We start from the raw sequence: 20630 nt of genomic DNA, 5'->3' as shown, positions 1-20630 counted from the left end.
GAATTCGTGACTCCACATATGATAAGAAATTTAAATATCGAAGTGTTTAATTAATGCTTAGTTTTGCAATTGTATTATCTGCTTCCTTAATTTTTTAGTTACTCCTCCTTATTATTAATGTAATGCATATTATAATATCCCTTGTATGAAAAATATGATGAATGTAATCTTATAGAAATCAAATATTAATTATAACAAATATTTGGTATAATGATTTTTTTATTTAAATATGATGTCTTCGGGATTTAATATTTTACTTAATCGTGTTTATAATATGTCACATTGTCACATGTTATTTAAACACTTAGGTACTAATTTCCTGATTACATTAATAATTATTAATATAATTAAATAACGAAATTTTATAACATCCAATTATAATTATAATTATTACCTGTAATAAATTTTGGTTGCAACAATTTAATTTAAATATTTCATGTGTATAAACGTATCAAATCAGAACTACTAGCTTTACCATTTATTAATAAATAGTTTCCAGTAATAAAGTTAAAGGTTTGACTTTAAAGATTATCCCAGGGATCTTAATTAAAAAATAACATATTTTTAAATTTTTTCAATACCGTCTATATAAACAAATAAAAAAAATATTCAAGTAAATTTTTTTTACAGTTCTTAATTTATAAAACTTCTGTGAATGAATCATATTATTCTTAACAAAATTATATATTGTAAAAAATACTCCTGTAAAAAAAAATTAGAATTGAGTGTTAAGTTCCGTTAGTGATGTAAATGTCAAAATATTTATCCACAGTCCATTCAGCAATCTTCGATCACAGGACGATCACAGGACTAACACGTAAAAAATGACGATCAATAAATAAAAATATAAAACTTGACATCACAGTATAGGTTACACAAGAAAAAACGCAATCATATCGGAAACAGTGACTATTGTGACGAGGAAACACTATGAATGAAACCTCACCTTTGCATCAATAACCTGACCAGGCCGCAATTTTCCAACCTGCATAAACATAATTTAATTGAAAGCACGTTAAACAAGTTGCGGTTAACCAGAAGTAACCGAGGGAGACGACACAAAGACAGAAACACAAACGTTTGGAAATTTTGATAGATGGCGATGATGAATTTGTATACATAGGTATGAAGGTATGTATCGAGGTAGGTAATTGGATAAGAATATTATTGTAATTGAAGTTTAATTTTTTTTTTTTTATTGAAATATTAAGTATAATATGAATATTTTTTATTTCGCCATCGCCAAAGAACGTCCACTTAGAAAGTCACAACAGTCGATGAGGGTAAAAAAACCATTGTTATTTTTCAGTTTATTAATTCATTTCACCAAAGAGACGCTGTTCACATTGGATTTTTAACACCCTCACCTTTTTTTCTTCCAGGACCTCTCCGGGCCGTAATTTTCTATTTTCCTAAAATAGACAATTTAAAATGTATTTGAAAATCCGACATTATTTCCATCCCTACTCCATTGTAAAGACAGAACTATGAAATCCTCGAACAAAAGTATGTGTATGAGTTGACAATATATATATAAACGCAAGATTGGCGTAAAATATCCGTATTGCAAACTATTCGAAGTGAATATTATGTTTAATTAAAGGCTAAATTAAAGGCTTCAAAATCCGCTGTACATGTATTTATAATATATATGTATATGTGGTTATAATAATTTACTGTTGTCTATTCTATTTTATCTACGTTTCATCTACAATATGTTCAACACTAAAATGGTTATAGTATCTATTGTATAAAAAAAAAAAAAATAAATATAAAAGCAGTTGATAATTTGTCATCATGCTTACTAATTTGGCGCTCTTTACATACTGAGCACCGTTAAGAATGCGTATAAGAACAAAAAAAAAAAAAAACAAAATTATCGAAGAAAGAATATACTTTTTGTAGAAATCAACTTTAAAAGAAGGTAGAACGAATGAAAAAGAATTTAAATAATTACAAATGTAGACAGCATTAATTAATGCTATCCAACAGTTGAATGTACAGTGATAATTTACCTCGTCGCTGATTATCAAACTAGGGCGGCGTCCTTTGTTGTCCTCTGGTGGAGGAATTAGCGAACCCCTACGGCTTGATTGTCCAGAACTTGGTCCCAGTGAATTCTTTCTGCTATCGGTTGGTGTTTGTTCACGGATAACTTCAATTTTTGGCATTTCAGGAGCTTTGATTTCTGGTACTCGACTTGGCTATAAGTAACAACAATTACGTAAAAGCAAGTGATCGACTTTCTGTTATAGTTAGGATGAGTTATGTGACGTTGGTTATGAATTTGGGCAGGACTCTGTGCATGCGTAATAAAATCAACTGGTATCGTAATTAACTATATAATATAATTATAATAATCTCTCTTTTGACGCAAACCGTGCATTTTACCTGTTTACTTGTGCATCTTGACATACAATTTAATCGAATTAAGCATAAGATTATATTATTATCTAATATTATTTTTATCATTTTTCGTACACAATTTTCTTATTTTCCCTAAGACGTAGATATAAGTACATAAAAATAAGAACATTGTAAATTAATAAAAAAATTACATTATTCTCGTAAAAATTATTTCAATAGTATTATAAAATATGTATTATTTTACAGATTTGGTATAGCAAATATTTTTTATTATTATGCTCACCCTGCCTGTCGGAGCTTTCTCATCAGAGGAGTCCAATTTTATGCTTGGTTCTTGTATAGAGTTTTCATCTTCTGACATAATAGAATAATCTATACTTGTTTCCTAAATAATAAGTGATTATATATATAAGTCAATTATTAAATTTATTTAAATAATTATATTTATTATTTCTCGTACCGGTGTCCGTTCATCAATCGATTTAGTCTCGTCAAATGAATCTTGTGAATTATCAACTTTAGTTCCCTGTAAAAAAAAATATTCAAGTAAGATATAATACAATATTTTGTGCCATTCGCATCAACGATTATAGTTGCTTAAAACAACAAATAATTGAGCATTCGACGTACGTTAGATATCGTTGGTCGCATCTTTTTCTCTGGCTGTTCAGGCTCAATAGTGTCTTTTTTCTTCTAAAAATAAATGTTTTGTACAGAGTATTAATTATATTTGTATTTATAAGTATTGTAATTTTTTTTATTACTTTCACAGAAAGTCGTTTTTTTGTTGCTGGCTTTTCTTCCGGCATAAGTGTTTTGTTCTCCGATGGTTTCTTCTGTATTACAAACATAATAACTTAAGTTTAATATTATTTTAGGTGCGTATACATCGTAAATGTGTGTATTATAAATATAAAAATTACGATTATAGTTGAAATATTGTACTATGTACTCGTATTAATAATAAGAAGAGAAACAAAATATTCAGTTTAACTTATACCTTAAAACATATGTACATATAATAATAGTAAATATACACTGTACACTGACACTTACACTTATAATCGACGGATGTCGACTGTCGTCGATTTTATTTTCTTCCACTGGAGCAGTGTCATCGTCATTTTTCTAAATACATATTTACAATGCAAACTATAGTTATATTCATAAAAATAAGCAATATTGTACGAAACGATCCAATAATAGTTACGTTTTAAACACTAGTTAGTAAATTTACAAGTATATTTTCGTCACTTACTTTTATTGAAGGACGGCGATTCTCTTCTAGTTTTTCTTCTACTGATATTTTATTTTCAACAGTTTTCTAAATATACATATTCTTACAATTATAATGTTATACTTTGATTTTTGTGATTTTAGAAAAATAAAATAAATGTTATGCAATGTAGAGAAAAACCTTAAATTACATTGTTATATCGATTAAAAATTTATAAATTTATAAACTACATTTTCATATTATCTATCAAACATAATCATATAATTGGTATCTAATATATATTATACTGAATTTAAGAATTTAGAACTAGTTGCCTATTTGTATTGTGAGTATAAGTATGCGGTAAAAAATATATAGTAGGTACCTATGTTTCAGAGTTATTTGACGAGCTCAATTATGAATACACTTAATATCAAACTCAATTTATTATATAAACTTATAATAATCGTATTAAAAATGATTAATGATTAATACATTATAACCGTAGCCAAATTGGAAAATTTTAATCAAACTATATTGTACTTTAATTAAAAATTAATTTGTACTATTTCAGATTTTAGTGTGTTCAGAAATTATCGTGGTAAGAAATAATTACGATCAATTATAATATGGAATATGAATAATATCGAATACTTAAATAAATTGTAAATATAGTTTAACTTGATTAAATATGAACATTCATTGATATTTCCCATTGGAAAAGAAGAACTATGCTGACAAGGGAACTATCGAATCCAATAACATTGGCAAGTCAAACTATCGTTGACTCCTGTTCAGTCATTATTTGTATTTATAAATATCAATTTTTAATTAATCATTGTTATAGTGTGTAATTTTTACTACATAAGAATGAATCAATATCATGTGAAACTGGCTGGCGTTCAGTTGCTTGACCATTTACACAATTATACATTTATACCTAAATATTCTTCAGGTCACTTCAGTAAAGCATTTATTTAAAATTGTAGTTAAGGTGATTCAAATATACGATTTATGATTATTTAACTCTCAGAGTTGACTTACTTTTACTGATGGTCGTCGTTTAACCTCATTTATATTATCTTCAACTGGTTCGACCAAATCGTTGGTTTTCTAAATACATATAAAAACTATAGACTACTGAATAACATTTATTTACAAAACATACTTTTATTGAAGAGCTTCTCCTTTTTATGGGGCTATCCTGAATAGTTTTTTCAGGTGGGGATGTATAACCGTTATTATCTTCAGTTTCAATCTTTTAACAAATGTGGTATATTACAGGCATGCAATTTGTATGTACAATCTACTACATTATAACATAATTATCTATCCTTACTTTTATTGTTGATGGTTTTTGTTTTTCTTCGACAATTTCTTGAACCGCTTGAACTTTAGTATGATTATTAATTTTATTTTCATCTGTAGTATTCTGAATAAGAATAGAAACTTAGAATTTATGCATTTTACATAAACATTGAATGTTTAATGTTTATTCATAGAAAAAAATTAAAAATTGTAGTTTTATTGTATTTTTTTCCAGATATTTTAAATTTTAAAGTTATTAAATATAAAATCGGATTAATACCAGATTAAGAAATTTTAAAAATTATTTTTGAACTAGGTACTTTTATAATTTGCTTTGAAAATGTTTATTACATACATACTGTATATTATTTATATAAATTTATCTATCTATAAAACTGTCAAACTTTTAAATTAAAATAAAAATTAGCTATATTGAACAAACTTAACTCTAGAGTTTAAAAACAATTACGTTAACAAACATATAATGTTTAAATATGTTATAAAATTATTTTTTATTACGAAAATCAATTATATATAACAATTATTATTCATCATATTAGTAAGAATAATTTTAAAATTTACTATAAATGCCTAGCTCTTAATTATTAATATTATATAGATATTACAGTTATTTATCCGAATGTTATAGCTCCTTAAATATGTATTTAATTTAAATGAGATACATAAAGTATAATATTTTAAAATATAATATGATAAAATATTTTTTGAACTATTATAGCCATTTTACTTGATTTATTTCAGTTATTTCGTAATTGTGAAATTTATCAAAAATTAAGTTTGCAAAAACAAAGTAATTACTTTAATTGATCGAGGGGATTCAATAACTTTTTCTTCTTCAGTTGGTAATGAGTTATCATTTTCAATTGTTTTCTAAATAAAACACGCAAAACACAAAAAAATAAAAACACTATCCTATAAACTATAAATTTTAAATAAAAATATATACAAGTATACAACTAATCAAATAACTTAAATACTTAGTTATTACACTATATTAACAAAAAAAACTCTACATTATTTATCAAAAAATTACATGCATACATACTTTTAATAATGGTTTCTTAGTTTCTTCAACTTTAACTTCTGTTTTTTCAATTGGAGATTTCTAAATTAAAACACAATAAATTTGTAATTTCGTTGATATCTTAAAAATAAACGTCATAAAAATTCAATAAAATAGAGAGACTTAAAATCAAAAACTTGAACTTTGTCAATTTCTACTGAACATAAAAGTGCCTATGTTCAGTGTAGAATTTGAAAAATAACAAGATATTAATTAGGCTGTCTTAATTGAAGTGTAAATTAGGTACACATATTTGTGTTTGTATTATAGATTTAACAATCTAGTAACTATTATGTAAATAACAAATATTTTATTCTACATTATAATATTAAATAAATAATTAATGCATAAGTACTTTTGTCAATGGTTTCTTAATTTCTTCATCTTTAACTTCTGTTTTTTCATTAGTTATTGATTTCTAAGAAAATTAGATTATAATAACATATTTTAATAATATTTTTAACAAGAAACTAAACAAATTTCAAGGAGAATAGGTAATTAAATAATAAGTCTAATTTTTGACAATTAACTTTTTTTTCTTCATTTTCAAACATAATTCTATCATAAATTATCGAACATTTTAAATGAGTGAACATTGAACTTGATATACAAGTATAAGATTTTTTTTTTAAATTTATTTTAAATATGTAAAATGATAGAAGTTTTAAAAAAATATACGTGTAATAAAATGTGTTTTTACTATTTATCAATAATTAATATTTAATAAATACATACTTTTATCAATGGTTTCTTGATTTCTTCATCTTTAACTTCAGAAGATTTCTATTCAAATTAAAATAAAATTTTTAAGTATTTAGCATATAACTTTTTATAAAAACTATAAAAGATAAAACAGTTAGGAAAAATTTTAATTAAAAATTTAATGTATTCTGTATTACGTAAATAATAACTTTGTCTCATATATATATATAAAGTATACATATCCCATATACCTACTATTTTATATATAAAATCAAGTATTATTTATTATTTACTATTTATCAATAAATATTTAATGAGTACATACTTTTATCACTGATTTCTTAGTTTCTTCATTTTTCATTTCTGTTTTTTCATTTGACAATTTCTGTACAGATAAAAATAAGATTTATTGATATTGATGATATTTTGAAAAGTTAAAAAAAAATTGACACGATGAATGGAATGAATAATAGGACATCCGTTCATCTTACTATTATCCACTTTTTCAAAAAAAAATATTGCTGTATTAGGTATAGAGTGTAATAAAAAAATGGAACAAAATATGTAATTATTTTGTAAGTAACTAAACACACTACATTATTTTAAAATAATTTATACATACTTTTACAGATGGTTTCTTAATTTTTTCATCTTTGACTTCATCCTTTTCGTCAGTTTTCTATACAATTAAAAACAGGTTTATAAATTTTCTTAATTATATTAACATTTTTAACATTGATTTTTATAATATATTGTTTAATGAAAATTAAATATTGTACATTATAATATAGGTACGTAATTACTGAATTAAATATAACTGAATTAGCATTCTTAATTTCAAAATAGTTACCTTTAATATTGAAGATCTTCTTTTTTCTTGATCTTTCTGCTCCTCAACTGTCGTTGTGGTGTTTTCTGTAGATTTCTAAATCATTGAACAATTTAGTAGAATTGTATTTAATTAATGATTGAGACATATAATTATAAATTATTTACTTTTAATATAGAAGATCTCCTCTTCACTTCATGTTGTCCATCTTCCTTTACCTCAGTTTCATCAGTAGTCTATACAAAGTACATTAATTAAATAAACATATTTCTTAAAAATCCTTGAAACATAATGCACAATATAAATCTATATTTTAAATTTTGTTTTACAATTTCAAGTATTAATTACGAGTATAATAAAAAAAAAATTAACAAACTCGTTAAAATAATTCTAAGATCAAAATAGTGTGAAATTTAATATATAAAAAGATAATTGAACAAATTAAATTAAAATATGCAGTTTGATCATTTATTGGAAAATAAACTACAACAGTGGCTACTATTCAAAACTATATTACCTTAAATAAAGGTGTAAAATATAAGTAAGCTGAATAAAAAAGATAAATTCAGATTAAAAAAAATTAGTTTAGTGAACGGATTAGTAGTCCAGCATTTTACGGAATATCCTCGTACCACTTTACTCTGCTTAACTAAACTTAAAATATTTATAACTCATAAAATGCTCTTTCGAATTACGGTTTTTATGTATCAAAATACTCAGAAAAATATTATGCTTCAGAATATGTATTTAAAAATAAGTTGTTATTTAAAAAAGTATAAAACTAAAAATACTTTAACAATCAAAAATATTTAAAAACATCATTTTTTATGTTGTTTTATTTCAAATAAAAATTATGTACCTATATTCCTAAACAATATTTTCAAAAACGTTAATAGATTATTAAATAATGAATGTTATTCGAAAAAAAATTCACCCTGCACATTACACTGTATAAATAACCGTTCAAAAATACAGAATTAATTATTTTAAAATTATCAGAAGTATACATTTTTTTTAAAATTTAATTTCCATGCGAATTTTGTACAATATTTTGGTTAGATGATTATTTAAAAATTTAAATTTATAAAACAGTGTTTCAATTTGAAACATAATGTAATAAAAAAAATATATATATTAATAAATTGAAAATTTTGTAGTAAGACCAACATTTTTTTTTTTTTTTATTGATCTAAACAAAAATATACATGATTCACTTTTTAACTACCAACATGACAATGAGAGAAGCTTTGAACTTGAAATTAAAATAAATAAAATCCACTATCGTGAATACATGACATGATACATACACTAAATACTAATAGTTAGTTTTATGATTCATTTCTTACCTTAAGTATTGAAGATTTTCGTTTTACTTCTGGTGGCGCATTCTCGTTATTTTCACTTTCTACTGTTTTCTAATAAAAATAAAATGTAATTTGCTTAGTTTTAGGTTTATCATTAATTGTATAATTTTATGCTTTGAAATTTTATTCATACCTTTGTTGTTATTGAAGACTTTCGTTTTACAGTTTTTTCTTTTGTTTCTTTAACTTCCTCCTGAAATATATTATACTTTGTTTACAAATTGTTTTTCGAAAAAAATATTTTCCTTATCTTATCTTATATCTTACCTCTTGTTTCTCATCGACTTCCATTTTTTCTATTTTAAAGACAAACGAAATTATTATTTGACTAAATACTTTTATATACTATTAGTATTATTACACTCACCAAGAATATTAAGTTCTGCAGATGATTCATCACTTCCAGCAGAATTTTTAAATACAATCTTATAGGTACCAGAGTGTTCTATTTTAGTTTTTGTGATAATTAAACTTGCACGTTTTCCATCAAAGTTAATAATTGTTTCTGATGTTTCCGTTATTTGTTTTGAGTTTCTAAATAATATATATTATGACTTATGAATGATTCATAATTGTTTATAATGATTTAATATTTGTGTATAATATGTTATTTCTTACCTGTACCATATGACTGTGACTTGTCTATCGATTTTGGATAAACTAGAAACGAATTCCACTCGCTCACCTTCATTAGCGCGCTATAATAATGGTTTAAAAATATTATACCTTAATTTTATCCAATACAGATAATATACTAATATATAAATATTTATTTTATTTATTATATTATTTAAAATGTATAGCTCTAAAAGAATTATGTTTTATAAAAAATACTCACTAAGTTTTATTAATCACCAATTCTTAACATCGTTTCGAGGATGATGTTATATTATAAATTTGTGTATATTTTGAATTGCTTTTGATTATAAAAAACTGGCACATGAAGCATTAAAACATTTTTTTTTTAAACTTTCAAAATGCAAAATAAAATAAAGCATAATAAATTAGAATTATTCGTATTATTTGCACTGTAACATGATTAAAAATAATCACCTACAAAAAGCAAATTATCAACAACAATTAAAACATAATATTATATTACAATTATGTACATCGTACATCAGGTCCATTATGTGTAATATTGTAATTATATTTTTGTTAACATTTTATTTTATACAAGAAAAATTATATTTTTCTATTATAGTTTTTATTATAATAGAGTTACATATTATATAGTATTTTTAAATAATTATACGATTATAATCTATAGATTATAATATTCGTAATAACTAATTATGTAGGTAGTGAATAACCGCATAGTATATTATTATATAGGTATACTATAGAATTTATAATGCTCGATAATTTAAACAACTTTTGTTTGATGAACATATTTAAATTGATGTTTGTTATCAAAATTAGTTGAAATGCATGTTTAAGAATTATTATTTAAGTATTTTTTTCTAAATATTTTAAGATATTTTAAAATATTCTAATATTAGATCTAAATTAATCTCTGTTATTTTTTTGCAATGTGGATTGTGAATACAATTTTTTCTTGAAGTTTTGTACATGCATTTGATGTATTCTCATTAAATGTTATCTTTAAATATTTAAGTTAATTTATTAAAATATTATTAATATTAACTTAACGTTTAAGTAAAAATAAATTTTAATCTTTACATAATATTCTCGAACTATTTACTTATATTTGGCTGCAATTAAACATTTTAATTAGATACAATACATTGTTTGGATTTTAAAAATATTACTCATAAAAAAATAATTAAAATGGAGCTGGAAAAGTAAATTGAAGTTTTATTTTATTAGAAAATACACATTTGCAAATAAATAATCATTTGGCAGTTGGCACAATATGGAAAAAGATGACTTTGATACCTATAGATATCCTACTCCTACTGAATTTAAGGACAGAGTACGCAATGATGTAGAATATATCAGACAAGTTCCTAATAAAGATAACGAATTTAAAATGATGATGTGGGAAGATGAGCTAGAAAAGGAAGAAAATAAAAACCTAGAAGTCAATGATTGGTCAATGCATGATGGTCAGTATCCTCGACTGGGACCTATAATATTTAACAATACTAGAGATGAAACCTCGTCAAATGATGAGATGACTGACAAAAAATTAAAACATAATATTACCTATGTTTAATACAATCAAATAGTAACAATAAAAAACTTGCACATGATATATAATTTTGTGTAACTATTTGATTGAAATTATTACATTTACTATTTACTTAATAGTAAAAACATATTATTATTATTATATACATACCTAGTCTATAAACCTAAAATATGCATATTTCATAATATTAATGTATGACATAATTTTTACCTGGTAATTTTGAATAAATATATTTCCATCTTAATAGAATCATTTTTATATGTATAAAAAAAATACTATTTTAGAAATATGTACCTATACTTAATTACACTGAATAAGTTTCATTTGTTAGTTGAATTAGTACTGAAAATGAAAAAAAATCACACGAACACTACGTTTTTCGATAATACTCACGATTGATTTAAGTTTCTCATCAATAGACGGTTTTTCTACTTTTTCTTCTACAACTTCCTTTACTTCAATTGGACTGGATACTGCTTCACCTTTTTCGTTTTTGGCGATTAAATTATAAATACCCTTATCGTTTGAAGTTGCATTTTTCACTTCCAATTTTATTAAATATTCTCCCTAAAAAAACAATGCAGTTAGTTTAATAGGTACACATTTATAATAATTTATGTTATTAATTAAACTGTATTACATCATTGACGCGTTCGATTTTTGTTTGTCTTGTAACGTTGTCTTTTATCACAGTGTTGTCTTTTTTCCATGTACACTGGGGTTCGAAAATGGACTGGATGCGACACTCAATGACAACGTTTTTAGTTTTTGATATCGTGACAACACGTGGGACTTCTTTGATCACCGGTATTACTGTAACCAAGGTTAAATATGTAGATTAATAAATGGTATTTAATACGTGTATGAGTATATGTTTTTATTTACTTTCAATATTGAGTGTCAGATTTGCATTCAGTTCACCATTCCCGTTTTTTATACTGCATTTATACAACCCCGTGTCCTCTTTACCTGGGTTCTAATTATATTATGTTTTAAATAAATTAGTAACTAGTTATACCGTTTGCTATATGATTATATATTTTTACAAAAATTCATTTACAATTTTTTCTACATTTATAGTTAATTATACAATACCTTTAATTCCAGGCATATGTAGTAAGAATCCCCTTTTTCCTCGACTCTCCAAGAAAGTTTCGAAGATTGGTTCAATATCTTACCATCAAGGTACCAGACCACTACTGGTTTAGGACTTGCCTTCACAGTGCAATCCATTACAACTAGTTTACCGTTGTTTTTGGACTGTATTCTTGGTTTAATTAAGAATGTAGGAGGTTCACCTTCTTGTTCAGGATCGGTTTCGATATTTAGATTTAAGTTCGCATTGCTCTCACCGTGTTCATTTTTCACGTGACATCTATAAGTGCCACTGTCCGGACCGATTGGGTCCTATAATTAAATATTGATATTTTTATTCATTAATTGTATAACCATAACGTTGATAATATTATTATTACAAATGAAAAATATAGACATTACCTGTATCAATAAAAGTATTTCGTATTTGTTTTCTTGTCCGGTAACTTTCATAGAAATTTTCGACGTCTCCGTAACAAGCTTCGTACCTTTATACCACGTGACCTCTGGCTTAGGATTAGCTGTGCAGTTGCACCGGAGTGTGATTAGTGTACCAGACTCATTTGGAATTATTCGAGGTTTCTCGATAAACGATGGTGCAAATCCAGAACTATTATCACCACCTGAAATCAAAATGGTTTTTTTTTTATATGAATATATTTTCATTATGCAATTTTATATTTAAAATACAATATATGTATGTATTTTATATTTATATATATATATATATTAATATTAATACCCACACATTAATTTTTATGTTACAATATTATTATTATTCACATTGATTTATTACTGGTATTTAACATGCGCGGTTGTAATGGAAATATAGGGTACAATAAATTGTGTACAAGGTTGAATTATATAAATATATTTTTTTGGGTATACCTTGGAAATTCAATGATATGTTTGCATTGCTTTCACCAAATATATTACAAGCATTACAACGATAATTTCCACCATCTTCTTTGGTGGGATTTGTGATTTCTAATCTAAGTAAATACATGTCTTTGCCAGTTGTCTTTTTTGACATTCTAATCCGTCCTGTATCTAATATTAGTTTAGATGCTTGATACCAGTTTATTTCTGGAATGGGATTAGCTTCCAGCTCACACTCCATTACCAAAACATCCCCCTCTTGGTGTATCACTGGCTTCTTAGGAAACCTTGGTTGTTTTCCTTCTGGTATTCTAAAAATATAAAACCGATTAAATAAATATCTATCAAGCATTATAATTGAATATACCATAAAGTAAATATAAATATAATGGTAGAAATAGTTTCTTACTTATTAGATTAAAAACGGAAAATTTATATAAAATAAGACATCAGCAAATGTTGCCGAAATAATAATATTTTACTCATATGCTTAAATACGTAAACATTACTCACACTTCAAGGTAATAACACTACTTTTTTACTTTTATTAATTATACTTCTTAATATTTCAATATTTTACTTTTACTATGAGGTATCATAAAAATAATTTCAACTCCTACTAAAAATACATCACAAAAGGTGAGTTAGTTCTGGTAATAAAATACTGATCATCGGCTCCACCAGTCAGACAAAAATAATATATTATAGAGGACGTCGAGAGCTTAAATTAAGAACACCAACATCAGATACCAGAGATCTAAAGATATTTAGTTGTAACTACCTAATACCTATACTAATTTACGAAATTAAGGATATAAAGTTCAATCACTTAGAGTGTTTTTGGACTTTGCTAAACATTCATCAGAATTATGTAGTAAGTACGTATTGCAAAGTATACTCAACCCAAGTTACGTATGTTTAATTAAATTAATTTTGTTTTTATTTATATTATTAAATGTATACTATATAAATAAATTTAAGAACTGTACAGTGTACATAATTATTGTAATATTAAATGAAAATGTTCAAAAATTGATATTAGTTTATTTTTTTTTTAAGTAGGTAAGTAGGCATTTCATATTTTGATATAAAATAAATACCAAAATATATGTTTTATAGGTACTTATAACCTATACCATATTAAAATTTTCAAAATATTGTTGTTAATTTTTAAATAGCTTGGTTTTAAACTCTATCTAAAATAAATATTAAATGTTCAAAAACGTAGTTTTTTTAAAAACAAAATCAAAGGATTAGAAGAGATACCTGATAAATTAAATTATAAATTATTAGAGCAATGCAATTATTGGAGTTAATATTAGAACTGTAATATCAAAATAAAAAAATTAACTTTATAATGTTTAAATTGCATTTTTTACGGAATTTAAATAAAATTTTTTCATACATTTTTATTTATATTCTATGCATATTATAATTATATTAATTGGTGCATAACTCGTAAAGTAAATTAAGCTAGGACGTCATTCATATAATAGAATAATTATGAAATTTTAACTATTTGAAAATTAAATAAGTTAAAAAAAAACTATCAAGTGAAATAACGTGTATAGATAATATGACGTGTACAGAAAAATTATATATATATAATGGTAATGCCCTTTATTTAGGTATAGATTGAATGTTTTGTATAAAAATAGAGTTGTATTGTATATAATATCAAAAATTATCATCAAATTATCAACTAATAACTTCATGTATAATTGTATGGTTTTAATTTAAAATTTTAAATATTTATGTTCTAAGGGATTATAAGAAGGAACATAATAAAAATACGTGTCATACAAATCATAGTTAGGAATAATACATATTAAATATTTGTCATCATTATTTTTTCAACTATTTTTATTTTTATTTTTTTATATCTATCCATTATTTCTATTAAATAATTATATTTGTTAAGATATTTTACTTACTTAAGATGGCCCTTATTGTCATCGTTTAAATTTAAATTTACATTAGCGACACATTTGCCATGCACATTGATTGCCTCAGCTCTGTATTCTCCGCTATCCGTTTCTTCTGTATTATTGATTTCCAATTTTGCCAAGTAATACAGCTTTTGATCTACATTTAATGATGAAGAATACTTACTACCCTTCACAATATTTTGACCATGGTACCTATAGAATAAACACGACAAATCGAATAATATAATAAATATTAATAAGTAAGTTAACAAAAACAAAAATATATTTGTTCTTACCACTGAACCGTTGGTTTTGGATCTCCTACTAGACGACATTCTATAGTAATGTTTCTACTATCTTCAGTCTGTGTAATTATGGGCCTTTCAGTAAATGTGGGCTTTATCCCATCTTCAGGTACAGGTGCTTCGTCACCTAAAGTGAAAACTTACTGAAAACCTACCATTCACCACAGTGTACACGTAATAATAATAACCATACGACATGTACTGCCCATACATTTACACAAAAAAATCTTATAAAATATAACATAAATTTCACTTACACTATATATTAGACCAACTTAAAATTGATTACCTATATAGTTTATAAATAATAATATAATTTTATGTGGGTGATATTTGGGATCATAAACCGCGCATTTTTTTAAAATAATTGTTTACCAATATACATATATATATATATTATAATACTTGTGTATATATTCGTATACGCTTAAGTAATTTTTATTATATGTTTTAGATTGTTGAAAATAGTGAATTCACACGTTATTTATTAAATACTACTGCATATGTTACAAAGCTAATGTATTAGAATAATAATATGTTTTAATTACAGTTTTGATTTTGATAAGCGTTCAATTCAAAACCCCTCAAAAAAAAATTTTCTTAAGTGCCTACTATAAATTATTTAATTGAATTAATTTTTTTTTCCACATATACATTTTTAATATTAAACGTATAATTTATTTTTATAAATGATTTTAAGCCTATGACATCAAGTACCATTGAACTATCAAAGTATATTCTTAATAACTAACAGACTTGTTAAAAATAGTTTTAAAATACATTTAGAAAATGTATTAAAATATACGGCATCATTAGTATTTGTAATCTATAACCAAATACTTTTTATGAATATAAATTCAATTGATTTTTTAAATACTCTACAATGTCTATTTTAAGTTCGATAAATTGTCTATTAAAATAAAATATGTCTGTTAATCACAAAAAAATAGTTATTAGTTAATATGTTCATACTTTAATAGGCTCGAAAATTTCAGATGATACATTATATTATAGTTATAAGTTAATTTTTATAAATTAAACTTCAGCTGGTGAAACTTTATAACTTCTTAGAAGTATTATAAAATATTATCTTAAAATCAATATTTGAAATAGTATAAAATTAAAAAATTAAAACACAACGGTAGATGAAAAAATTATTCTAGAAGAAAAAGAAGAAAAATGATTGAAAATACAGATTTTATTAAAAGGTATTCGAATACTTAAAATACTGAAACTTACAATATAATAAATAACAATTTTAATAATTTAGAACACGAGATATAAATATAAAACAAGATTCGGAAGTGATAATAATATATATCTGAGAAGACAATATAATATTTTCACAATTTGAATAAGATTTTAAATTTAGGTACTTCTTAGTCACCTATTTATCGAAAGTTTACTATGAACTTAAATTCTTGGAAAGTTTTAAATTTTAACTTAGTTTTCCAAATATTTTTCTACTTATACCTGTATGAATTCAATTTAACAGTTATTAAATGCATCAAATCTAAAAGTTACAGTCCTAAGCTACTAATAATAACTTACTAATAACTTAACCAAACATTTTAATTTTTTTAACTAAATAAAAAGTATATATACCTAAATAGTTTAACTTATCCTAAGTGTTTTAAAGAAATTAAAGCGAAAACACTTTGTATGAATTTAGGTTTTGAAGTGAACTCATCAAAATGAAAAACTATCATATTTGTAGTATAATATATGATCTCTAATTTCTTAAATGGACATTTCCTTTCACATAACAATATATCACACAAACAGACGCACAAAAATCAATTGAATTATTTGTATAGTTTATTTACAATATTCAACTAAATTTACTGAAAAATCCATTCATACTACACAATTTTGCAATAGACTTATTGTCTATTATTATTTTAAGCCCAATTGCATTTGAAAAATTTGATTCTATAATGCATCGCCCATACAAAATATTTTTATTACTACAAATCTATATAAGGTTAAGTTAATTTAATTTATTTTTTTAAGTTTAATTTTTATAAATATTATTAGCTCCACAATAAAAAAGCAAGAAAGCCAAATCATTTAAAGTGTAATTATACGAGTACAATCAAAATACCTAATTTATTGGTGTAAGTTTAAATATATGTATAATACGTATAATACATTATATTAACCATTGTTGATACTTACTGTCAAAATTAAGACTAATTGTTGCATTACTTTCACCCAATTCATTTTTCGCTGTAACTTTATATTTTCCAGCATCTTCAACAGTGACGTTTCTTATTTCTAGAGTTGCTAAATAGGAATGTCCATCTTTATCTACATATTGCTGTAAAATATGAATAAAGAAAAAATTTAAATCGTCTCTGAGAATAAGAAGTTTAAAATTTAGTTTTAAATTAAAAATTATGATTTAGATACCTACATTTTTTATTTTTCTAATTAGTCAAAAGAGATTTCAATTTTTTTCAATTAAGAAAAAAAAACAAATATTCTTGTGTTATAAAATAAATTATAAATTACAGAGATTCGATTAGTTAATAAGACTCAACTTTCAATTCAAAAATAAATAAAATAATTAACTAACAAAGATGAAAAATTAACTATATTGATTGGACATTTGATGTCTTATAATTTATTAGTGATTGCTTTGAAGTTAGTTTTTATTAAAGCTAATTTATTGGAAGTTTAACTTTTATTTCTATTATTGCCTATAGTAATATACAATTTTTACAAATGATATCTACTTTTTTATAGATAATTTCCTATAAAGACTTAAGATTGTAGTCATAAATTCGTGAAAGATGAAAGATTATAAATAGAAATTTTTTAATAGAAATTATTTATACCTTATGTCTAGGAGAATCAATCACTGGTTTTCCACCGTGAATCCATGCAATTGATGGTTTTGGATCAGCTTGGATAATGCACTCGAATAAAAGTCTCTTACCATCATCTTCTTGTTTGATCGATGGCTTTTTTGAAAATGTTGGGGCCAATCCATCAATTTGTCTACGAAAAATATAATTATATATATTGTACGGTTTAAAGGTTATAGCTAAGAAAAAAGAAAACTTACTTTTCATGAGGTTCGTCAACCGCTAAAACAAAAACAAACAATAATTAATTATTATAAAATTGACATATTTTGTTGATTGAAATATAAATCAAACCAAAGTTTCTATTTCATTAAATGTTTAATTAATTATTTTAATGCTTAAATTAATAACTAAATTAAATTAATAATTTTTATACCCAAATCAAATATGTGCCATAGATTTGCATAGAATCTCATTAAATTAAAACCATTTTTATTTATTTCTTAATATTGCTTAAAAAAATTTAACAATGAGCATAATGGTTATCAAATATAATTATAAAATGGATTTTTTTAACAACATTTTTAAAAGTTAAAAATTAAAAAATTAAAGCTTTTCTATTTTATCAAATTAGATATTTTTTCAAAAAATGATTAAATTTCTGTAATATTCTCAGAATATTAAAGGAATTTTATAATTAATTTTTTAATCTCCAATTTTATTAAATCTTTTTAACTATATTATCCTATATCGTACATAATTTAATTTAATTTTAATAATATTTTTTATAGATGATTTTGAATAAATTGTGTGTTACCAAAAATAGATTGAACATTAAATTTAAAATTAATATAATTATTAAAATATAATAAAGCTAATATATTATAAGTATCTGGTATGGTAGCATATATATTATATATATAAAATATAGCCTAACATTACATAGGTATCAATAAAAAAATTTAAAATACGTTTCTAGATAAAACTTACCTACACTTTAATCATTAAATATAATGCTATTATTCTGAAGATTGTTATAACATCTTAAATTATAATAATTTAAATAACGATGTTCATGTTATTTAATTTAATCTTTAAATTTTTCAAAGGACCTATAAAGCTACCTATAAAGGTAGGTACCTATCATCTTCTTTGTCGGTTAATCAACCCATAGTTACGATGTTATGTAGGTATATAATATTTTATCGTATTAAATTAAATGTTTGAATAAAAATTATTATTTCGATTGTTTTACAATATATAAATTAAATTAAAACATCTAACAATTATTTATTTTCAATAACTATAGTTAAATTATGGTAATTGTCGTATGAATAAATAACTATGATATTAAATATAAATAATTTAATTAGGTAGATATTCTAAAATAGAAATAGATATAATAAATTATTTATCAGCCTATTCATAAAATATTGAAATGAAAATATTCTTATTGTTAGGTGTTCCTAAACATATTTTTTAGCAAAGTAATTTTAAATGCAAGTCTCATTAGTAGAAACGTTTGGTGACAGAACTCTTTATCTATATTTAGGGGAATGCGAGTTTATTGCCAAAATTAACCCACTCAACTGTTCTCACTGGATCACTGTGTATTTTTACATAGACATAGTGCCAACATCATAAATGTTAACGAACTCGAGAAGATAGAAAGGCTATTTTTTTTTTATATATAAAATATAATCAATTGTTATGTTCACGTATTAATGAATGACGCTAATTGACTTTGGGCATTGAAATATGTAATATTATTTATAAATTATACATCACAAATAACTCGTTTAATTATATAATATTAGAATAAAATACTTTTTTTTATATTAAAATGTTATTTTATATAATTAATATTAAAATTTAAATAACTTTCAAATAAAATGCTCCATAAGTAAAAATATAATAAAAATATTAAAAATTCTTAAACTTAAAATAATAATATGTTTAACAATTATTAAAGAAATTACAACAGTTAATATTTGAATAAAAAAATATCCTCGTTGTGAATATGAGGTGATATTACATAATATTAATAATTATATCCCTGTTATAGTATGTATATTGTATATACAGACTGAAAAATATTTTAAAAAGTATCTATATCTACGCTTTTTTTTAACTAAACCATATTAAAAAACATATATGTATAATTAAATTTGAAAATAACAGTATAAATATACCTTACTTAATAACTTGATTCTGCAGTTATGTTTTTTCAATTCATAAAGGATACAACTATTAATCATAATAAATTAGGTTTTTGAACTTGAATATAATCAAATTATTATACTATTGATTAGGTAAAATAATACAAATATTTTATCAAATTTAGTGAATAATATTATAGTCAATAGTTGAATAATACGTATTATTTGTATAATGATATACAATATATTATTATATTATATTTGTTAATATATTATTATTAAATATTTAAACATGTATTACTATTTATATTATACAATGTAAATGTATATACCTATTTTTAAATGTAAATTATTTAGAATAATAATTGTAATATTATATCATAACCATTTTGTCATAAACTTGGATATAAATAATAAATATGAATATTT

The 20630-nt window shown here is 23.5% G+C and overlaps 1 protein-coding gene across 18 annotated transcripts in view; it reads right to left on the bottom strand.

The window, feature by feature from the left end:
* The window catches only part of LOC114120994 (twitchin), a 79050-nt gene that overhangs the window by 50573 nt on the left and 7847 nt on the right, over nt 1–20630 (bottom strand). For 5 of the 18 annotated variants that reach the window (XM_050207985.1, XM_050207989.1, XM_050208000.1 and 2 more), the window contains exons 3-38: nt 18303–18324; nt 18073–18235; nt 17411–17552; nt 15224–15359; nt 14934–15140; nt 13009–13310; nt 12523–12743; nt 12121–12432; nt 11911–12001; nt 11666–11838; nt 11419–11592; nt 9489–9568; nt 9238–9404; nt 9138–9166; nt 9004–9063; nt 8853–8921; nt 7674–7742; nt 7528–7602; nt 7300–7356; nt 7003–7062; nt 6711–6758; nt 6331–6393; nt 5958–6017; nt 5711–5782; nt 4923–5015; nt 4752–4841; nt 4628–4696; nt 3626–3691; nt 3424–3495; nt 3132–3203; nt 2998–3060; nt 2828–2893; nt 2651–2752; nt 2016–2204; nt 1368–1412; nt 947–985 (exon numbers count right to left, since the gene is read on the bottom strand). In XM_050207985.1, coding sequence (XP_050063942.1) covers nt 947–985; nt 1368–1412; nt 2016–2204; nt 2651–2752; nt 2828–2893; nt 2998–3060; nt 3132–3203; nt 3424–3495; nt 3626–3691; nt 4628–4696; nt 4752–4841; nt 4923–5015; nt 5711–5782; nt 5958–6017; nt 6331–6393; nt 6711–6758; nt 7003–7062; nt 7300–7356; nt 7528–7602; nt 7674–7742; nt 8853–8921; nt 9004–9063; nt 9138–9166; nt 9238–9404; nt 9489–9568; nt 11419–11592; nt 11666–11838; nt 11911–12001; nt 12121–12432; nt 12523–12743; nt 13009–13310; nt 14934–15140; nt 15224–15359; nt 17411–17552; nt 18073–18235; nt 18303–18324 — 3818 coding nt within the window. The remainder of the gene's footprint in view (nt 1–946; nt 986–1367; nt 1413–2015; nt 2205–2650; nt 2753–2827; nt 2894–2997; nt 3061–3131; nt 3204–3423; nt 3496–3625; nt 3692–4627; nt 4697–4751; nt 4842–4922; nt 5016–5710; nt 5783–5957; nt 6018–6330; nt 6394–6710; nt 6759–7002; nt 7063–7299; nt 7357–7527; nt 7603–7673; nt 7743–8852; nt 8922–9003; nt 9064–9137; nt 9167–9237; nt 9405–9488; nt 9569–11418; nt 11593–11665; nt 11839–11910; nt 12002–12120; nt 12433–12522; nt 12744–13008; nt 13311–14933; nt 15141–15223; nt 15360–17410; nt 17553–18072; nt 18236–18302; nt 18325–20630) is intronic. The other 13 variants (XM_050207987.1, XM_050207990.1, XM_050207988.1 and 10 more) reach the window with 10 other exon arrangements.

Source organism: Aphis gossypii, chromosome X (genome assembly GCF_020184175.1).
Source record: "Aphis gossypii isolate Hap1 chromosome X, ASM2018417v2, whole genome shotgun sequence".
Taxonomy (NCBI): Eukaryota; Metazoa; Arthropoda; class Insecta; order Hemiptera; family Aphididae; genus Aphis; species Aphis gossypii.
This window is presented reverse-complemented; position numbering and strand designations above follow the sequence as displayed.